Source organism: Salvelinus alpinus, chromosome 12, assembly GCF_045679555.1.
Source record: "Salvelinus alpinus chromosome 12, SLU_Salpinus.1, whole genome shotgun sequence".
Taxonomy (NCBI): domain Eukaryota; kingdom Metazoa; phylum Chordata; class Actinopteri; order Salmoniformes; family Salmonidae; genus Salvelinus; species Salvelinus alpinus.
The window spans coordinates 34312863-34335630 of record NC_092097.1 but is presented as its reverse complement, the minus strand read 5'-3'; the positions used below and the strand labels follow the sequence as shown (position 1 = coordinate 34335630).

The 22768-nt window shown below is 42.4% G+C and overlaps 1 protein-coding gene across 8 annotated transcripts in view; it reads right to left on the bottom strand.

Annotated features, from left to right (window-relative positions):
* Nucleotides 1–4553: 4553 nt before the first annotated feature.
* Nucleotides 4554–22768, bottom strand: part of LOC139535963 (engulfment and cell motility protein 2) — a 40143-nt gene continuing 21928 nt past the window's right edge. For 4 of the 8 annotated variants that reach the window (XM_071335969.1, XM_071335970.1, XM_071335973.1 and 1 more), the window contains 13 exons: nt 18378–18413; nt 17919–17969; nt 13607–13729; nt 13366–13485; nt 13039–13143; nt 12677–12785; nt 12305–12441; nt 11870–12033; nt 11595–11707; nt 11338–11445; nt 10876–10958; nt 10565–10642; nt 4554–8150 (listed from right to left, as the gene is read on the bottom strand). In XM_071335969.1, the coding sequence (XP_071192070.1) occupies nt 7950–8150; nt 10565–10642; nt 10876–10958; nt 11338–11445; nt 11595–11707; nt 11870–12033; nt 12305–12441; nt 12677–12785; nt 13039–13143; nt 13366–13485; nt 13607–13729; nt 17919–17969; nt 18378–18413 (1428 nt within the window). In that variant the 3' untranslated portion in view covers nt 4554–7949. The remainder of the gene's footprint in view (nt 8151–10564; nt 10643–10875; nt 10959–11337; nt 11446–11594; nt 11708–11869; nt 12034–12304; nt 12442–12676; nt 12786–13038; nt 13144–13365; nt 13486–13606; nt 13730–17918; nt 17970–18377; nt 18414–22768) is intronic. The other 4 variants (XM_071335971.1, XM_071335972.1, XM_071335974.1 and 1 more) reach the window with 1 other exon arrangement.

The window sequence follows — 22768 nt, the reverse complement described above, 5'->3', positions numbered from 1 at the left end:
TTCTAGAATGTCACCTTTAAACTTGTGTATAAGTGTCAAAACACCAGCAGAATGATTTGATCCACGACTGAAATAGGCCATATCTCCCCATTGTGCTTTCCAAAATTTCAAATCACTTTCACCCGAATGAGTTTCCTGAAGAAGGACAAAATCTGCATTACTGCGTTTACAGTATAAAAATAAAGCTTTCCTTTTTGTAGAATTTCTCAAACCCCTAGGCATTTTGGGGAGTTCCAAAATGTTCTCTCCTGCCAGTGACGCAACAATGCAATATGGCGATTTACAGTTAGCTGGCGTTCTAAATCATACTGTTTCCTTTCCCCTTTAATGGGACTGACATAAGTGCATGTGATACCGAAAAGCCTATTACAGTTCTATTGTTAAGACAGTCACCATTTCGTTACAATATATTCATGCCTAGAATAAAAAACTCCAGGTTTCCGTCATAAGAGTCAATTAAATAAATACATTTTGGAGGGGAAAAACTAATCCTGTGTGAATCGTCCTCTGGAATAACGCACATGCTTGGAAAATAATTATATAACACGGTAAAGAAAATGCTTATCAGCATAGAATGCAGCATGTCATCCCATGGGATCTGTCAAGGCAGTCCACAGCAGGAATATCACTGAAATATTCTAGTTCCTACACATCACCTTCTATATTCAAACAAAATAGGCCTTTTATTGTCTTAAGTTAATGAGCAAATGCAAAGCTTCATGCACATGCCAATCCTCTCTAGAACGCAATATTAGTTTTCCTAGTAGGACTCCCAATAATGAGGTGGTGTGTACATGTGCGCAGAGTCGAGCAAGAGCCAGCTCCTTTGATTTCAACCACAGGAGTCAAGAGTTGACCCCAAAAACCCTGGAGTACTTCACCCATTACCATGACAACCACGGGTTGTCTAATGTTGGTGGGGCATGTTTAACCTTTCTGAACCACCCATCCCGGATCCGGGATAATTGTCATCAGAAACGCTGACTAGCATAGCCTAGCCTAGCGCCACAGGTATATAATATAATATAATTTCATGAAATCACAAGTGCAATATTGCAAAACACAGCTTAGCCTTTTGTTAATCCATCTGTCGTCTCAGATTTTGAAATTATGCTTTACAGCGAAAGCAATACAAGCGTTAGTGTAAGTTTATCGATCGCTCGACAAAACAATAAGTACACCTAGCATCAGGTAACTTGGTCACGAAAATCAGAAAAGCAATCAAATGAATCGTTTACCTTTGATGATCTTCGGATGTTTTCACTCACGAGACTCCCAGTTAGACAACAAATGTTCCTTTTGTTCCATAAAGATATTTTTTATATCCAAATACCTCCGTTAGTTTGATGCGTTATGCCCAGGAATCCACCGGAAAGAGCGGTCGCGACAACGCCGACAAAAATTCCAAATTATATCCATAATGTCCACAGAAACATGTCAAACGTTTTTTATAATCCATCCTCAGGGTGTTTTTCAAATATCTATTCGATAATATATCAACCGGGACAGTTGGCTTTTCACTAGGACCAGGAGTAACAATGGCTGCCTTTCTCTTTTGCGCACAAGTCACTCAGAGCCCCCACCTATCCACTTACGCAATGTGGTCGTTCACGCTCATTCTTCAAAATAAAAGCCTGAAACTATGTCTAAAGGCTGTTGACACCTTAGGGAAGCCATAGAAAAAGAAGTCTGGTTGATATCCCTTTATATGGGCAATAGGGATGCATAGGAACAGAGAGGTTTCAAGAACAGGGGCACTTCCTGATTGGATTTTCCTCAGGTTTTAGCCTGCAATATCAGTTCTGTTTAACTCACAGACAAAGAAATTACAGTTTTGGAAACTTCAGAGTGTTTTCTATCCTAATCGGACAATTATATGCATATTCTAGTTTCGGGGGCTGAGAAATAGGCAGTTTCAAATGGGTGCATGTTTTTAGCCAAAAACGAAAATATCGCCCCCTAGTCTTAAGAAGTTTTAAACATGTTTTGATGATACTCCTGAATCACTATCAATAAAAACAAATATTGAGTGTACTTTTAATAAAGCTGAGATCTACTTCGAAGTGCATTTGCTTTCAGCTTTTTTGCTTACAGTCTTTGCTTACAGCCTTTGCTTACAGCCTTACAAAACAACACATCTGCCACGCTGATCCTCAACACGGGCCCCTTTGGGGTGCATGCTAAGTCCCCCACTGTACTCCCTGTTCACCCATAACTGTGTGGCCAAGCCCGACTCCAATACCATTAAGTTCGCTAACGACACAACGGTGGTAGGTCTGATCACCGACAACTATTTGACAGCCTATTGGGATGAGGTCAGAGACCTGGAAGTGTGGTGCCAAGACACCAACCTCTCCCTCAACGTGATCAAGACAAAGGAGATGATTGTGGACTACATGAAAAGGAGGGCTAAGCACGCTCCCATTCTCATCGACGGGGCTGTAGCGGAGCAGGTTGAGAGCTTCAAGATCCTTGGTGTCCACATCATCAACAAACTATCATGGTCCAAACACACCAATACAGTCGTGAAGAGGGCACGACAATGCCTATTCCCCCTCAGGAGACCGAAAAGATATGGCATGGGTCCGCAGATCGTCAACAAGTTATACAGCTGCACCATCGAGAGCATCCTGACTGGTTGCATCACCGCTTGGTATGGCAGCTGCCCAGTACATCACTGGGGCCAAGCTTCCTGCCATCCAGGACCTATATACCACGCGGTGTCAGAGGAGGCCCTAAAAATTGCCAAAGACTCCAGCCACCCTAGTCATAGGCTGTTCTCTCTGCTACCACACGACAAGAGGTACCGGAGCGCCAAGTCTAGGTCCAAAAGGCTTCTTAACAGCTTCTACCCCCAAGCCATAAGACTGCTGAATAGCTGATCAAATGGCTACCCGGGCTATTTGCATTGACCCCCACCCCTTTTTTTAGGCTGCTGCTACTCACTGTTTATTATCTATTATCAATGCATAGTCACTTTACCCCTACCTACATGTACATATTACTTCAATTACCTCGACTAACCTGTACCCCCGCACACTGACTCTGTACCGGTACCCCATGTATATAGCCTCGTTATTGTTATTTTATTGATGCTCTTATTTTTTACTTTAGTTTGTTTAGTAAATATTTTTCTTAAAACTGCATTGTTGGTTAAGGCCTTGTAAGTAAACATTTCACGGTAAGGTATTCGGCGCATGTGACAAATAACATGTGATTTGTTTTGTTTCAGATCTACACATGTGCCTACGGAGTAGAGGTTAGGGTTTCTTCTAGACAGGACAGAGCATAACTACTGGTCCAATAAGCACATGCACTAGAGCTATCCCTTATTAGGACAGTGGTTAGGAGGACGTTGATGGAATATTCTCAGAACCCACCGAAAACTGGACACAATGTTCTTGCAACGTTCCCATGAAACGTGTCTAGAACATTCATATCTTAAATTATAAGAACATGGTAACCACGTTCTGGGTATGTTTTGATATTTGACATTAAAGGGAATGGTCTCTAGGAAACGTTCCATGCACATCAGGAAACATACCTATGAAAACGTTAACGACCTAATGAGACTCCTAAGGGAATGTTCTCTAAAGTTGTGGGAACGTTTGTTACCTGTGTTCCAAGCCTAAAATGTCTGTACTAACATTTCACTTCAACCCATGCCAGATATCCCTCCGGTGGTGTAATGACTATGGTGGACAAGACCTGTAACCTGGTGGATGGCAACCTGAGAAACATCTTTACAAGCAAGAAAATCTAACAAAAGGTGAGTCAGATCATTTAACACTGTTGAAGTTCCTTTAAAAGTACCATCACGTGCCAGTTATGCCAGTATTTATTGGCCAACAAATATAATCTGTAGATGTCAAATTTCAAACTGGGGAATGAGGTTATGAAGCTAAATCCGTTACATAGAGAAGCAACACATTTCTACTTGATTTCTATATCTAGATGGAAGAATGCAGTAATCAGCTGGGCGTCCCAATGAACTCCATCCTTCCCCTAAAGGACTATGATAAGGAGGGAGATGTAAATGAGGATGTAGACGTGCTGCTGCTGAAACCTATCATCCAAATCACACATTTTGCGAAGGACTACATATGGGACCTTCAACACCAGGAGAGTTGCACTCTAAATGGAGCTTGATGTGGTGTACTGTTAACACCACCAAGTTGTGTCAAACTGCTTTTGAAAACATTGTGGGCATTTCCAGTTTGCCTTGGATGTATTGCATTTTTTTTTGCTGTACTATAACTTGTCTTTTGATAAGAGAACCAGTTAAATTAGTTAGAAATGTATTGGTACATTTTGAATTCTTCACAAAGATAATTGATACATTTTGAATTCTTTATAAAGATAACTGATGAAATTAGGTATTATACTGTACAACATTGACTACAGTTTTGTTTAGTTGATCCTGTAGTAGATGATTGACTCTCCAATATAATGTAGAGGAGTCAAACTTGGATACATGCAGATATACGGTGGTAAACAGGTGTGAAAAGCTAAAGACAATTTAAAAACCCTCTTTTCCAGGACAAAATACCATACCAGTTTAGCTTTGTATTTATTTACACAAAACATTTTTTTTTAATAAGGCAACACAATATATACAGACAATGATTTATACACTGCTCAAATAAATAAAGGGAACACTAAAATAACACATCCTAGATCTGAATGAATGAAATATTCTTATTAAATACTTTTTTCTTTACATAGTTGAATGTGCTGACAACAAAATCACACAAAAATTATCAATGGAAATCAAATTTATCAACCCATGGAGGTCTGGATTTGGAGTCACACTCAAAATTAAAGTGGAAAACCACACTACAGGCTGATCCAACTTTGATGTAATGTCCTTAAAACAAGTCAAAATGAGGCTCAGTAGTGTGTGTGGCCTCCACGTGCCTGTATGACCTCCCTACAACGCCTGGGCATGCTCCTGATGAGGTGGCGGATGGTCTCCCGAGGGATCTCCTCCCAGACCTGGACTAAAGCATCCGCCAACTCCTGGACAGTCTGTGGTGCAACGTGGCGTTGGTGGATGGAGCGAGACATGATGTCCCAGATGTGCTCAATTGGATTCAGGTCTGGGGACCGGGCGGGCCAGTCCATAGCATCAATGCCTTCCTCTTGCAGGAACTGCTGACACACTCCAGCCACATGAGGTCTAGCATTGTCTTGCATTAGGAAGAACCCAGGGCCAACCGCACCAGCATATGGTCTCACAAGGGGTCTGAGGATCTCATCTCGGTACCTAATGGCAGTCAGGCTACCTCTGGCGAGCACATGGAGGGCTGTGCGGCCCCCCAAAGAAATGCCACCCCACACCATGACTGACCCACCGCCAAACCGGTCATGCTGGAGGATGTTGCAGGCAGCAGAACGTTCTCCACGGCGTCTCCAGACTCTGTCACGTCTGTCACGTGCTCAGTGTGAACCTGCTTTCATCTGTGAAGAGCACAGGGCGCCAGTGGCGAATTTGCCAATCTTGGTGTTCTCTGGCAAATGCCAAACGTCCTGCACGGTGTTGGGCTGTAAGCACAACCCCCACCTGTGGACGTCGGGCCCTCATACCACCCTCATGGAGTCTGTTTCTGACCGTTTGAGCAGACACATGCACATTTGTGGCCTGCTGGAGGTCATTTTGCAGCGCTCTGGCAGTGCTCCTCCTACTCCTCCTTGCACAAAGGCGGAGGTAGCGGTCCTGCTGCTGGGTTGTTGCCCTCCTACGGCCTCCTCCACGTCTCCTGATGTACTGGCCTGTCTCCTGGTAGCGCCTCCATGCTCTCGACACTACGCTGACAGACACAGCAAACCTTCTTGCCACAGCTCGCATTGATGTGCCATCCTGGATGAGCTGCACTACCTGAGCCACTTGTGTGGGTTGTAGACTCCGTCTCATGCTACCACTAGAGTGAAAGCACCGCCAGCATTCAAAAGTGACCAAAATATCAGCCAGGAAGCATAGGAACTGAGAAGTGGTCTGTGGTCACCACCTGCAGAACCACTCCTTTATTGGGGGTGTCTTGCTAATTGCCTATAATTTCCACCTGTTGTCTATTCCATTTGCACAACAGCATGTGAAATTTATTGTCAATCAGTGTTGCTTCCTAAGTGGACAGTTTGATTTCACAGAAGTGTGATTGACTTGGAGTTACATTGTGTTGTTTAAGTGTTCCCTTTATTTTTTTGAGCAGTGTATATGAATACCATATTTACATTTAAAGTTAATTCGTGACAAACATGTCATTCAGTACCAGCACTAGCCTGAACACAGTCATGGTTCAGCAAGTCATGTAAAAGAGTACCAGATGCTGAAGCCTCTTCAAAAGTCTCCTTATTGTTGGTGCCCATTAGAAACCCTACTTGGTTCAATGTGGAATTTTGTAGAATTCTCTAAGCAGCTACAAGCTTTTGAAAGTGATGTCTCTTACATAACATCCCTTTCCGATTGTGTACTATGAACAATGGGACATCAAGTATCAAGACCCAGAACCCTTTTGCAAAGGAAAGACTCAGAACAGAAACACTTTTGTTGAAATAACTTCCAATACAAGACCACTAAATCCTATTAATTTACGTACAGCGCAACCAAACTCAAATAGCATATACTGAGCACATTTCTTGTTACTTTCATTAGCTGTGTAAGATACAACAAAAACATATCCGATATTGAACATCTTGATCATTGAGGATTCATGTTAAAGACATTTTGGCAATCTCCTGACCTACTAATGCCAGAGAATATGATGGATGACTTCAGAGTGCTGCATGGTGAAAGCTCCATTTGTTTAGTGTAAAACGTCTCCACATACAGATCGCTATTTGGCAACTGGGACTATACAAAGTAGAACAATTATAGAAGAAAAACGTGACAAGCCTACAAATGGCTTACTGCTTGATCTGAGAGCTCTGTTGCAGAGAACAGACAGTTTGATACCTAGCTTATTAGTCTTTCTCAATATTTCTCATTAACCACGTCTCTGAAGTCAAATTAGCAGGTTGCTAGAAAGTTAGTGTTCCTTCTCTTCACTGCTGAGACTGAATTCACAATAATTTACAAAAATATAATTATATTCTGCATAACAAACATCAATAATATAGATTAGTACTGAATTTGAAGATGAGGACATGGAGAGTGACTTGAAAACAACACCTTGGCCCATGAAGTATCAGTTCAAACCACACCTGGGTTCAAATGCATGATTATTTGCTATTTATATAATTGTGTTTGAGTATTTTCAAATAATGTGGCCTGAATCAACTACTTCTATTGGAAGTCTACTATTTGAGAGTATTTTCAAGTACTTATTTCAAATACCTGGGTTAAATGCATGGGAGTGTATTTAAGTCAGTGCATTTGAGATTCGTCAAATACATGCCAATACGTTCCAAGTGTATTTCCAAATAGATTCCAATATTCAACTACTTGTCTATTCAAATAAAAAATATCTGAATATTTACTTCGAAATGTATGTGAAAGTAATTGAGATATTTGGAATAGTATTTGAACCCAGGTCTCGTTCAAACAGATCTGGTTCTGTTGTTATGCATGAAGATATAGTAGGGCTCAGCTGTAACTGTTCAAAACACACAGAGCTTGTTTTCACACATACAGTTGATAAGGCCATGAAATTGTGTTAATTATGTGTTACAAAACGTTAAGGTTTGTATCAAGCTCATATCATAATAGTGATTTAAATACGATGGTACACTTATTGGTAGTACCCTGCCTGGATTATTTGTGGGCAGTTGGATTTCAGAGCATTAGACAAGCGAAGTTGAGTTCAAGATGTAGTGGTTAAGGGATGTGTGTGGATTCCTGGTCTTACTATACATAAAACGCACACTCGCAATTATGCCCGCCCACACACACACACTACAGTCTTTCTCTCACTCATACATATGTAAACACAAACAGGCCTTCCACACACTTCTCAGCCGTAGTTGTAGGTGAAGTTGTAAGTGCTAGGCTCCTTTGGCACGGGGGGAGGGGCTTCGGGTATGGTGATGTTCTCCAGGTCCAGGAGGCGGAGCTTCATCTCCATGGAGATGAGCGTGTCCAGGTCGCTGCGTGTGAGGTCACTGCCCATCTCTCGCCCCAACAACGCACACAGCCCATCAGTCCAGATACAGTACTGCTCCATGCACAAGTAGGCAGGCAGGAACACACAGACACACACACAAAGCAGACAGCGAGCACAGGTCAGATAACATACAGTTGAAGTCGTAAGTTAACATACAGTTGAAGTCGTAAGTTAACATACAGTTGAAGTCGTAAGTTAACATACAGTTGAAGTCGTAAGTTAACATACTATAGTTTTGGCAAGTCGGTTAGTGCATCTACTTTGTGCATGACAAGTCATTTTTCCAACAATTGTTTACAGACAAATTATTTCACTGTATCACAATTCCAGTGGGTCATAATTTTACATACACTAACAGGCTGACTACACCGCTCTTGCGTGCGCGTTGCAAAATTTATGTAGAAATCTATGTTATTCAATTATTGCGCGCCAATGAGCGTCTGCGTTGCCAAGGGCTAAAATAGAAATCAGTTCTATTTCTGACGCAGATCGCACTGCAAGTTCTGCCTCTCCCATCTGCTCATTGGTTTATAGAAGCAGGTACCCACGTGCCATCACCTCATTGGTTGTACCCACGTGGGTGACTGAAAGACGAACGAGGTCAGTGGCGGTAATGCACCTAATTTATGAAAGTTGCCAATCGTAAGATAAAGTCAAGAGAAGAAAAAGCCTGGAAGGAAGAGAGATGACTAGAAAAAATTCGGTTGACCGTTTTATGTGTGGATTAATTGGCGGAGTAGAGGACCTTGTGCATTTCAGGTAAAATAACAACTCAATGTTTATATCCCAGGACAAATTAGCTAGCAACAGCAAGCTAGCTAAATAGGACAAATTAGCTAGCAAGTGCAAGCTAACTAGCTAAATTGCCATAAAGGTTTAATGCTTTTCGACCTGTCTCCAAATTAATATAATTGGTTCAGAGTTTGTTTTGATTCTTTAACCTGCGTGTCCTGATCGCGTTTGGTGTGGGGGACAAAATACATTTATGCACGATGGCGCACGTGCGCAGCCGGTTTGGGTTCCGTGTAAGTTGACTGTGCCTTTCAACAGCTTGGGAAATTCCAGAAAATGATGTCACGGCTTTAGAAGCTTCTGATAGGCTAATTGACATAATCTGAGTCAATTGGAGGTGTACGTGTGGATGTATTTCAAGGCCTACCTTCAAACTCAGTGCCTCTTTGCTTGACATCATGGGAAAACCAAAAGAAATCAGCAAAGACCTCAGAAAAAAATTTGTAGACCTCCACAAGCCTGGTTCATCCTTGGGAGCAATTTCCAAACGCCTGAAAGTACAACGTTCATCTGTACAAACAATAGTACGCAAGTATAAACACCATGGGACCACGCAGCCGTAATACCGCTCAGGAAGGAGACACATTCCTAGAGATGAACGTACTTGGTGCGAAAAGTGCAAATCAATCCCAGAACAGCAGCAGAGGACCTTGTGAAGATGCTGGAGGAAACAGGTACAAAAGTATCTATATCCAGAGTAAAACGAGTCCTATATCGACATAAGCTGAAAGGCCGCTCAGCAAGGAAGAAGCCACTGCTCCAAAACCGCCATCAAAAAGCCAGACTACGGTTTGCAACTGCACATGGGGTCAAAGATCGTACTTCTCGGAGAAATGTCCTCTGATCTGATGAAACAAAAATAGAACTGTTTGACCATAATGACCATCGTTATGTTTGGAGGAAAAAGGGGGAGGCTTGCAAGCCGAAGAACACCATCCCAACCGTGAAGCACAGGGGTGGCAGCATCATGTTGTGGGGGTGCTTTGCTGCAGGAGGGACTGGTGCACTTCACAAAATAGATGACATCATGAGGATGTAAAATTATGTGGATATATTGAAGCAACATCTTAAGACATCAGTCAGGAAGTTAAAGCTTGGTCGCAAATGGGTCTTCCAAATGGACAATGACCCCAAGCATACTTCCAAAGTTGTGGCAAAATGGCGTAAGGACAACAAAGTCAAGGTATTGGATTGGCCATCACAAAGCCCTGACCTTAATCCTATAGAACATTTGCGGGCAGAACTGAAAAAGCGTGTGCGAGCAAGGAGGCCTACAAACCTGACTCAGTTACACCAGCTCTGTCAGGGGGAATGGGCCAAAATTCACCCAACTTATTGAGGGAAGATTGTGGAAGGCTACCCGAAACATTTGACCCAAGTTAAACAATTTTAAAGGCAATGCTACCAAATACCAATTGAGTGTATGTAAACTTCTGACCCAAGAAATAAAAGCTGAAATAAATCAGTCTACTACTATTCTGACATTTCACATTCTTAAAATAAAGTGATGATCCTAACTGACCTAAGACAGGGAATTTTTACTAGGATTAAATGTCAGGAATTGAGAAAAACTGAGTTTAAATGTATTTGGCTAAGGTGTATGTAAACTTCCGACTTCAACTGTATATGTCTTCAGAGTTGTATTTATTCTGGGGATAAAACGGGTTGCTTACCTCGTATTTGTTGGGAGCCACAAAGTTGAGGTTTTCATCAGGATCGTACAGGATGGAGAAGGCCTGCTCCAATACCTCCTACACACAGAAGAGAGAGCACATTTCATGTCCACAACTCTAATATGAACCACATGCACTAGAATGACTAGATATTCCATGGATGGACCCTGATCAAAAGTAGTGCACTATAAAAGGGAACAGGTTGCCATTTGGGACGCAATCCATAACCATTGAGATGAATAAGAGAAAGGGCTAGTAGTTATATATCAGTCATACTAACAGGCATGCCCTCTGCTGGTAGGCTACAGTACCTTATTTTGTTTCAGTGCACTCTTCTCTTTCATGTGGGGACAGTCCTTCCCCGTCACCACTGACTTGATATCAGACACGGGGACTGCAGGGGAAGATTAGAAAGAGCAGGAAATTAAAAAGAGATGAAACAGGCATGTATCATGTATCTAGGTCAGCCACTGCACAGTTCCACGGATCTAGGCGTGATGTGGATCAGTCCGTTTTAAGACTTGGTTGTTTGCCATCCATATCTGTGCAACATCAGCTCAGAGATAGACTGAGAACAACATGAGGTGTGGCTTATGCCTAAAAAAAAACTAAAACCTACAACAGACCTCAGAGCTGATGCCTTTCCATGTGCTTTTGAGACTTCACCTGATGAGCTTTAAGATAGACAACCTCACTCAAATAGTCATGATTGCACAGGGCACATCACTGTAGAGAGTCAGTGGGAGACGGAGGGTTGTAGCCAGAAGACTCACTCTTGTCGGTGAGCAGCTCAAAAGGTACTTCCCCCTGGGGAGACTCGTCCAGATCTCCATAGTGAAGCACCTTGTGGTTCAGAGACAGGCGGCAAAACCAGAACTTCTCTGAGGACAAAACAAAGGACAAAGTTAGGAATAAAGACAAAGGTAGTGATCAGTCCTATGAAGTAAATCAACAGTAAGAAAATATTTGTATTAAAACTCCAGTCAAATGCTGGCATATTTGTTATTGTGCATGTGTGTAAGGTTCTCACCTTGTCTGCGGCGGTTGCCAAGCTTGCGGAAGCAGCTTCCCTCACACAGGCGGTTCAGTCGCTGTTGCTTAATCAGCTCCAGTATCTCTGGCTGGATCCTCTCACGCAGTTCACTGCAACACACACACACACAGTAGGTCTCATAGTATTGAACAGCAACCAAGACAACACTGAGGCAAGGCTAAAATAATAACATGAGGGGTTAAGAAGCCAAACACAGAGGCAGACTAATCTGATTGCCAAAGTCAAAGAGTTAACGTGGATGTGGGACTGACATGATGGGTGGTGACTGAAAGTCGTCCTGGCTCATCCTCTCTGACTGGCGCAGACGCAGGATCTCAGAGTAGCTGAGGCCTCGTAGTTTCCCTTTTAGCTGGTCCAGGGACGAGGGCTTCATAGCCAGAGTCCGGGTGATCTGCTCCCGAACCACCTGCATCACCTGGCCAACCAAGGGTTAGCAACACAATGGATTACCAACCACAGTCAACCACGCATCAGAGCCAATGGCTACATCCAAATTTCCAGTAGTGTGCACTTTAAAAGCATAGGATTGGTGTAAGCATTGGCTGGAGGGAGTTTCCACATTTTAAAATCCATACGCGAAAGTGTGCAAGTGCACACTTCCGGACAAGGGTGGAGAATTGTGACTCAGCCTATGAGGTTCAGAGATTCTGCGGTGGTCAAAGGTCTCTCGGTGGTTGAACTCTGACCTTGTTGAAGTCTTCAGCCGTGGCCCTCATCTCCTTCCAGGTCTTGTTGAGCAGTTGGATGCAGACGCAGAAGAACTCCTCCCACGCCCGGTCGTGAGTAAAGAACATGGGGTGGTAGTCGTTGCAGCCCTCATTGGCTGGAGAGAGGGAACACACACACAGTGGACGCTTATTATAACACGTGGTTGTCATGAACAGAATGAATCAGTTATCCCTCTGACGATACATGTACAATAGAACTCATGAGGTTGGCCATTCTGATTAGCTTGGAAAGCTCCAAACAGATTGAGGCTTGCTTGAATGCCATGTCAGCCGTAAAGCCATCTGTGATGTGTTGAGTCCATGTATGAGAAGTGGGAGCATTGTACTCACGCAATTCTCCCACTTGTAGTATCTCACACAGCATTCGGGTGAGCTCGATGGCACAGCGTCCGAAGGGACACTCGTGTTTGTCCTCGCGGCTGCTGTTCTCTAGAACAATCTGATGTGAGAAACACACACACTATGGTCACACTTGGGAAAACTGAATTTCGACCATTTGAAATCTTTAATTACTTTTTTCAGATTTGTTTCGTAGAAAACCTTGTGGTACAGGTTGCGTCTCAAATGGCAAGCTATTCCCTACATAGTGCACTACTTTTGACCAGGACCATGGTCAAAAGTAATGCACTATAGGTAAAAAGTAGTGCCCTATATAGGGAATAGGGTACCAATTGTGAAGCACACAGACTCACCCTGATGTAGGTGTCCTGGTGCAGCTTGGCCAGGTAGAGCATGTTGTCCAGGGCCAGCATTCCTGGAGGGGTCTGAGTAAAGTCCATGGCAGGGTTCACATGGTTCTGGAGCGACAACCGACATGAGAGTCAATGAAACAGACAGACCGTAACTCCTCCTAACAACTCCTCTAGAGAGCAGCAGCTGTACCAACCCAAACAACACCTCTACAGAAGAAAACAATCCCTTTATGACCCCAAACAACCACTTTAATACATCCACACACACTCCAACTCAACACCTCTAGAGAGCTATACAGATGAAAACAATCCACTAGCTGGACTCACAGTGAAACCCAGCATCTTGTAGTCCTTGGTGTACATGGCCTTTCTCTTCTCTGTGCCACTAGGGTCATTCTCCCCATCAAACGCAATCCTGCGCAGCTCAAAAATAATGTCCCTCTGGGCCTGGAGATGGATGAGGGCAGAACATAAAATCGGTATGAATAGGGCTAAAAAGGTTCAGCTTAAAGATTCAGGGAATGCAAAAAAAGAAAATACCGCTTCTGTTAGTTTCTGGTCATTTTACCTGGTCACTGGGATCCATCTTGGTCATCATCCGTTCTTCCAAAAGGTTAAAGGTAAGCACCTGCAGCACGTACAGCTGGTGTGCCATCTCAGCTTTGATAGGTCGGTTGCCTCGGATAACATGCTGTGAAAGATAACACATACAGTGGGGAGAACAAGTATTTGATACACTGCCGATTTTGCAGGTTTTCCTACTTACAAAGCATGTGGAGGTCTGTAATTTTTATCATAGGTACACTTCAACTGTGAGAGACGGAATCTAAAACAAAAATCCAGAAAATCACATTGTATGATTTTTAAGTAATTAATTTGCATTTTATTGCATGACATAAGTATTTGATACATCAGAAAAGCAGACCTTAATATTTGGTACAGAAACCTTTGTTTGCAATTACAGAGATCATACGTTTCCTGTAGTTCTTGACCAGGTTTGCACACACTGCAGCAGGGATTTTGGCCCACTCCTCCATACAGACCTTCTCCAGATCCTTCAGGTTTCGGGGCTGTCGCTGGGCAATACGGACTTTCAGCTCCCTCCAAAGATTTTCTATTGGGTTCAGGTCTGGAGACTGGCTAGGCCACTCCAGGACCTTGAGATGCTTCTTACGGAGCCACTCCTTAGTTGCCCTGGCTGTGTGTTTCGGGTTGTTGTCATGCTGGAAGACCCAGCCACGACCCATCTTCAATGCTCTTACTGAGGGAAGGAGGTTGTTGGCCAAGATCTCGCGATACATGGCCCCATCCATCCTCCCCTCAATACGGTGAAGTCGCCCTGTCCCCTTTGCAGAAAAGCATCCCCAAAGAATGATGTTTCCACCTCCATGCTTCACGGTTGGGATGGTGTTCTTGGTTGTCCTCATCCTTCTTCTTCCTCCAAACACGGCGAGTGGAGTTTAGACCAAAAAGCTCTATTTTTGTCTCATCAGACCACATGACCTTCTCCCATTCCTCCTCTGGATCATCCAGATGGTCATTGGCAAACTTCAGACGGGCCTGGACATGCGCTGGCTTGAGCAGGGGGACCTTGCGTGCGCTGCAGGATTTTAATCCGTGACGGCGTAGTGTGTTACTAATGGTTTTCTTTGAGACTGTGGTCCCAGCTCTCTTCAGGTCATTGACCAGGTCCTGCAGTGTAGTTCTGGGCTGATACCTCACCTTCCTCATGATCATTGATGCCCCACGAGGTGAGATCTTGCATGGAGCCCCAGACCGAGGGTGATTGACCGTCATCTTGAACTTCTACCATTTTCTAATAATTGCGCCAACAGTTGTTGCCTTCTCACCAAGCTGCTTGCCTATTGTCCTGTAGCCCATCCCAGCCTTGTGCAGGTCTACAATTTTATCCCTGATGTCCTTACACAGCTCTCTGGTCTTGGCCATTGTGGAGAGGTTGGAGTCTGTTTGATTGAGTGTGTGGACAGGTGTCTTTTATACAGGTAACGAGTTCAAACAGGTGAAGTTAATACAGGTAATGAGTGGAGAACAGGAGGGCTTCTTAAAGAAAAACTAACAGGTCTGTGAGAGCCGGAATTCTTACTGGTTGGTAGGTGATCAAATACTTATGTCATGCAATAAAATGCAAATTAATTACTTAAAAATCATACAATGTGATTTTCTGGATTTTTGTTTTAGATTCCGTCTCTCACAGTTGAAGTGTACCTATGATAAAAATTACAGACCTCTACATGCTTTGTAAGTAGGAAAACCTGCAAAATCGGCAGTGTATCAAATACTTGTTCTCCTCACTGTATATTAGGAATTCTGGATCTGTACTGTTTTGAAAGCATCACGTTATTATGAAGGGCTGTTTAGAAAGCATCACGTTATTATAAAGGGCTGTTTAGAAAGCATCACGTTATTATAAAGGGCTGTTTAGAAAGCATCACGTTATTATAAAGGGCTGTTTAGAAAGCATCACGTTATTATAAAGGGTTGTTTAGAAAGCATCACGTTATTATAAAGGGCTGTTTAGAAAGCATCACGTTATTATAAAGGGCTGTTTAGAAAGCATCACGTTATTATGAAGGGGCTGTTTAGAAAGCATCACGTTATTAAGAAGGGCTGTTTAGAAAGCATCACGTTATTAAGAAGGGCTGTTTAGAAAGCATCACGTTATTAAGAAGGGCTGTTTAGAAAGCATCACGTTATTATGAAGGGCTGTTTAGAAAGCATCACGTTATTATGAAGGGCTGTTTAGAAAGCATCACGTTATTATGAAGGGCTGTTTAGAAAGCATCACGTTATTATAAGGGGCTGTTTAGAAAGCATCACGTTATTATGAAGGGCTGTTTAGAAAGCATCACGTTATTATGAAGGGCTGTTTAGAAAGCATCACGTTATTATGAAGGGCTGTTTAGAAAGCATCACGTTATTATAAAGGGCTGTTTGGAAAGCATCACGTTATTATGAAGGGCTGATTTGAAAGCATCACGTTATTAAGAAGGGCTGTTTAGAAAGCATCATGTTATTAAGAAAGGCTGTTTAGAAAGCATCACGTTATTAAGAAGGGCTGTTTAGGAAGCATCACGTTATTACGAAGGGCTGTTTAGAAAGCATCACGTTATTATGAAGGGCTGTTTAGAAAGCATCACGTTATTATGAAGGGGCTGTTTAGAAAGCATCACGTTATTAAGAATGGCTGTTTAGAAAGCATCACGTTATTATGAAGGGCTGTTTAGAAAGCATCACGTTATTATAAAGGGCTATTTAGAAAGAATCACGTTATTATAAAGGGCTATTTAGAAAGCATCACGTTATTATGAAGGGCTGTTTAGAAAGCATCACATTATTATAAAGGGCTGATTTGAAAGCATCACATTATTAAGAAGGGCTGTTTAGAAAGCATCATGTTATTAAGAAGGGCTGTTTAGAAAGCATCATGTTATTAAGAAGGGCTGTTTAGGAAGCATCACGTTATTATGAAGGGCTGTTTAGAAAGCATCACGTTATTATGAAGGGCTGTTTAGAAAGCATCACGTTATTACGAAGGGCTGTTTAGAAAGCATCACGTTATTACGAAGGGCTGTTTAGAAAGCATCACGTTATTACGAAGGGCTGTTTAGAAAGCATCACGTTATTACGAAGGGCTGTTTAGAAAGCATCACGTTATTATGAAGGGCTGTTTAGAAAGCATCACGTTATTATGAAGGGCTGTTTAGAAAGCATCACGTTATTATGAAGGGCTGTTTAGAAAGCATCACGTTATTATGAAGGGGCTGTTTAGAAAGCATCACGTTATTAAGAAGGGGCTGTTTAGAAAGCATCACGTTATTACGAAGGGCTGTTTAGAAAGCATCACGTTATTACGAAGGGCTGTTTAGAAAGCATCACGTTATTACGAAGGGCTGTTTAGAAAGCATCACGTTATTATGAAGGGCTGTTTAGAAAGCATCACGTTATTATAAAGGGCTGTTTAGAAAGCATCACGGTATTATGAAGGGGCTGTTTAGAAAGCATCACGTTATTAAGAAGGGCTGTTTAGAAAGCATCACGTTATTATGAAGGGCTGTTTAGAAAGCATCACGTTATTATAAAGGGCTATTTAGAAAGAATCACGTTATTATAAAGGGCTATTTAGAAAGCATCACGTTATTATGAAGGGCTGTTTAGAAAGCATCACATTATTATGAAGGACCTGTTTAGAAAGCATCACGGTATTATGAAGGGCTGTTTAGAAAGCATCACGTTATTATGAAGGGCTGTTTAGAAAGCATCACGTTATTATGAAGGGCTGTTTAGAAAGCATCACGTTATTATGAAGGGGCTGTTTAGAAAGCATCACGTTATTAAGAAGGGGCTGTTTAGAAAGCATCACGTTATTACGAAGGGCTGTTTAGAAAGCATCACGTTATTACGAAGGGCTGTTTAGAAAGCATCACGTTATTACGAAGGGCTGTTTAGAAAGCATCACGTTATTATGAAGGGCTGTTTAGAAAGCATCACGTTATTATAAAGGGCTGTTTAGAAAGCATCACGGTATTATGAAGGGGCTGTTTAGAAAGCATCACGTTATTAAGAAGGGCTGTTTAGAAAGCATCACGTTATTATGAAGGGCTGTTTAGAAAGCATCACGTTATTATAAAGGGCTATTTAGAAAGAATCACGTTATTATAAAGGGCTATTTAGAAAGCATCACGTTATTATGAAGGGCTGTTTAGAAAGCATCACATTATTATGAAGGACCTGTTTAGAAAGCATCACGGTATTATGAAGGGCTGTTTAGAAGGCATCATGTTATTATGAAGGGCTGTTTGGTTGTGGCTCTAGTTTGTGCCATCCAAGACAAGTACACTCAGGCTTTCCCTGAAACTCACATTGAGGATGATGGATCGTAGGTGTTTCTGTGCCAGGGTGCTCGCCATCTCCTGAGAGCAAGATAGATGGACAAATACAGTGAGACTCAAAAGCGAGGCCTGGTATAGAAATAGTTAGCCAAAAAGCTTACTACCAGACAGCAACATCAAAAAGCTAATTTGAGAAAAGGCTTACAGCCATTTCACACAACCCTGAAAGGGGTTCATAACTGTTACAATTCTGTTTTTTGGGTGGGGTTACATCATCAGAAACCCTTACAGCAGTGAGACATGTCTAAGAGTGCAGAATGCAGCTGCTATCACTAGGGGGACCCAGAGTTACTATGAAAGGATTGCATAATGTATTCTTCACAGATTGATCTATGAGTGTGGCAGCACACAGTTCTCTTTGGATCAGAAAGAGGGGGGGGGGGGGGCTGAGGGGATGGAGTGAAGGATTGTGGAATGATGTGTACTCACTGTGAGCCGCTGGTCCAGGGGGTTAGTATGCTCCTCCTGAGGGGGGTGGGTTGGGAGGAGGGGTGCAGGCATGACGGCAATGGAAACAAAGAGTGGACACTTATAGGCACACATCACAAGTCACAGCATGCACAGTAACAGCATGGTACAGTACACCTTGGTAGTGAGGAACAGCACAGCACAATATGGCATGACAATGCACAACAGTATGTGACACAACTAGAGGTTGACAGATTAATCGGAATGGACGATTAATTAGGGCCGATTTCAAGTTTTCATAACAATCGGTAATCGGCATTTTTGGACACCGATCATGGCCGATTACATTGCACTCCACAAGGAGACTGCGTGGCAAGCTGACTACCTGTTATGTGAGTGCAGCAAGGAGCCAAGGTAAGGTGCTAGCTAGCATTAAACGCATCTTATAAAAAAACAATCAATCTTAACATAATCACTAGTTAACTATACATGGTTGATGATATTACTAGTTTATCTAGCGTGTCCTGCGTTGCATATAATCGATGCGGTGCCTGTTAATTTATCATTGAATCATAGCCGACTTCGCCAAACGAGTGATTTAACAAGCGCATTCGCGAAAAAAGCACTGTCGTTGCACCAATGTGTACCTAACCATAAACATCAACGCTTTTCTTAAAATCAATACACAAGTATATATTTTTAAACCTGCATATTTAGTTAATATTGCCTGCTAACATGAATTTATTTTAACTAGGGAAATTGTGTCACTTCTCTTGCGTTCTGTGCAACAGAGTCAGGCTATATGCAGCAGTTTGGGCCGCCTGGCTCGTTGCGAACTGTGTGAAGACTATTTGTTCCTAACAAAGACAGCCAACCTCGCCAAACGGGAGATGATTTAACAAAAGCGCATTTGCGAAAAAAGCACAATCGTTGCACAGAATGTACCTAACCATAAATATCAATGCCTTTCTTAAAATGAATACACAGAAGTATATATTTTTTAAACCTGCATATTTAGTTAAAAGAAATCATAAGCATTCATTCAAACAGCCCTTTCGTGCGTTTGCCAGCAGCTCTTCATTGTGCTTCAAGCATTGAGCTGTTTATGACTTCAAGCCTATCAACTCCCGAGATTAGGCTGGTGTAACCGATGTGAAATGGCTAGCTAGTTAGCGGGGTGCGCGCTAATAGCGTTTCAAATCGGTGACGTAACTGGCTCTGAGACCTTGAAGTAGTTGTTCCCTTTGCTCTGCAAGGCTGTGGCTTTTGTGGAGCGATGGGTAACGATGCTTCGAGGGTGGCTGTTGTCGATGTGTGCTGGTTCGAGCCAAGGTAGGGGCGAGGAGAGGGACGGAAGCTATACTGTTACACTGGCAATACCTAAAGTGCCTATCAGAACATCCAATAGTCAAAGGTATATGAAATACAAATGGTATAGAAAGAAATAGTCCTATAATTTCTAAAATAACAACAACCTAAAACTTCTTACCTGGGAATATTGAAGAATCATGTTAAAAGGAACCACAAGCTTTCATATGTTCTCATGTTCTGAGCAAGGAACTTAAACGTTAGCTTTTTTACATGGCACATATTGCACTTTTACTTTGTTTTTGCATTCTTTAAAACAAATTGAACATGTTTCATTATTTATTTGAGGCTAAATTGATTTTATTGATGTATTAGGTTAAAATAAGTGTTCATTCCATTCAGTATTGTTATAATTGTCATTATTACAAATAGATAAATACATAAAAAAAATGAATAAAAAATAAATATTAAAAATTATTATAATAATTAAAAATATTTATATTTTAAATCGGCCGATTAATCGGTATCAGCATTTTTGGTCCTCCAATAATCGGTATCGGCGTTGAAAAATCATAGTCGGTCGACCTCTAGACACAACAGCGTAGTATGGCACAGCACTGAATGAGATGTACAACACAATGCAGTGTTGTGTGGCAATGCATGCACAGCACAGCAGAGCACAGTACAGCATAGCATGGAGTCTAGAGCCGAAAGATCCCAGACTGACCTGCTCCTCTGGTTGTATGAATAGTATGCATGTAGGTTGGATGTCAAATTTAATCTTTGCACTTCAAAATATGATATCTGAACTTCATTACTTTTGTAAAATAAATATATTACACTTTAGAAAAATAAAAACGCAACAATTTCAAAGATTTTACTGACTTACAGTTCATAAGGGAATCAGTCAGTTGAAATAAATGTATTAGTCCCTAATCTATGGATTTCATGACTGGGAATACAGATATGAATCTGTTGGTCACAGATACACTACATTACCAAAAGTATGTGGACACCTGATCGTCAAACATCTCTTTCCAAAATAATGGCTATTAATATGGAGTGGGTTCCCTCTTTGCTGCTATAACAGCCTCCACTCTTCTGGGAAGGCTTTCAACTGGATGTTTGAACATTGCTGTGGGGACTTGCTTCCATTCAGCCACAAGAGCATTAGTGAGGTCAGGCTGTGATGTTGGGCGATTAGGCCTGGCTCGCAGTCGGTGTTCCAATTCATCCCAAAGGTGTTTGATATGGTTGAGGTCAGGGCTCTGTGCAGGCCAGTCAAATTATTCCACACCGATCTCGACAAACCATTTCTGTATGGACCTCGCTTTGTGCATGAGGGCATAGTCATGCTGAAACAGGAAAGTGCCTTCCCCAATCTGTTGCCACAAAGTTGGAAGAACAGAATCGTGTGGAATGTCATTGAACACTGTAGCATTAAGATTTCCCTTGACTGGAACTAAGGGGCCTAGCCCGAACCATGAAAAACAGCCCCAGACTATTAATCCTCCTCGACCAAACTTTACAGTTGGCACTATGAATTGGGGCAGGTAGCGTTTTCCTGGCATCCGCCAAACCCAGATGCGTCAGATGGAGAAGCCTGATTCATCACTACAGAAAACACGCCTCCACTGCTCCAGAGTCCAAATAGCGGTGAGATTTACACCACTCCAGCCGACGCTTGGCTTTACGCATGGTGATCTTAGGTTTGTGTGTGGCTGCTCGGCCATGAAAACCCATTTCATGAAGCTCCCGACGAACAGTTCTTGTGCTGACGTTGCTTCCAGAGGCAGTTTGGAACTCACGCTTCAGCACTCGTTGATCCCGTTCTGTGAGCTTGTCTGGCCTACCACTTCGCAGCTGAGCAGTTGTTGCTCCTAGACGTTCAGCATCATCATGCTGAAACATGAGGTGATGGCAGTGGATGAATGGCATGAGAATGGGTCTCAGGATCTCGTCACGGTATCTCTGTGCATTCAAATTGCCATTAATAAAATGTAATTATGTTCATTGTCCATAGTTTATGCCTGCCTATACCATAACCCAAACACCACCATGGGACGTTGACGTTGACATCAGCAAACCACTCGCCCACACACCATACATGTTGTCTGCCATCTGCCCGGTACAGTTGAAACCGGGATTCACCTGTGAAGGGCACACTTCTCTAGCGTGCCAGTGGCCAACGAAGATTAGCATTTGCCCACCTAAGTCGGTGACGACGCCGAACTGCAGTCAGGTCAAGACCCTGGTGAGGACGACAAGTACGCAGATGAGCTTCCCTGAAACGGTTTCTGACTGTTTATGCAGAAATTCTTTGGTCGTGCAAACCCACAGTTTCATCAGCTGTCCAAGTGGCTGGTCTCAGACCATTCTGCAGGTGAGGAAGCCAGATGTGGAGATCCTGGGCTGGCGTAGTTACACATGGTCTACGGTTGTGAGGCTGGTTGGACGTACTGCCAAATTCACCCAAAAAATGTTGGAAGCAGCTTATGGTAGAGAAATTAAAATTACATTCTCTGGCAACTGCTCTGGTGAACATTCCTGCAGTCAGCATGCCAATTGTATGCTCCTCAAATCTTGAGACGTCTGTGACATTGTGTTGTGTGAATAAACTGCACATTTTAGAGTAGCCTTTTATTGTCCCCAGCACAAGGTGCATTTGTGTAATGATTATGCTGTTTAATCATCTTCTTGATATGCCACAACTGTCAGGTGGATCGATTATTTTGGCAAAGGAGAAATGCTCACTAACAGGACCAACATTTTACATATTGTATTTGTATTTTTGTTCAGTGTATTTCGATAAAGTTCTGAGTCCGACAATAATTCTTTTTTTACACTGTGATTTCCAAATTTGACATCAAATTTAAAATAGCTTGCCTCTTAAATTGGATGATGTCAAATTTGGAAATCAAAATGTTTTATCTTTTTCCCATGCATCTACCAGACAGGATGTAGGAGAAGAAAGTATTGTATGGGTGACTTCCTACATGATGTCATAGTACACAACTCTTGTATCCACATCTGTCTCACACATACTTCCTGTCGGTCTGCCATGGCAGTTTTACTCTGTTTCTCAGAGTAGAGTGGTTGCTTGA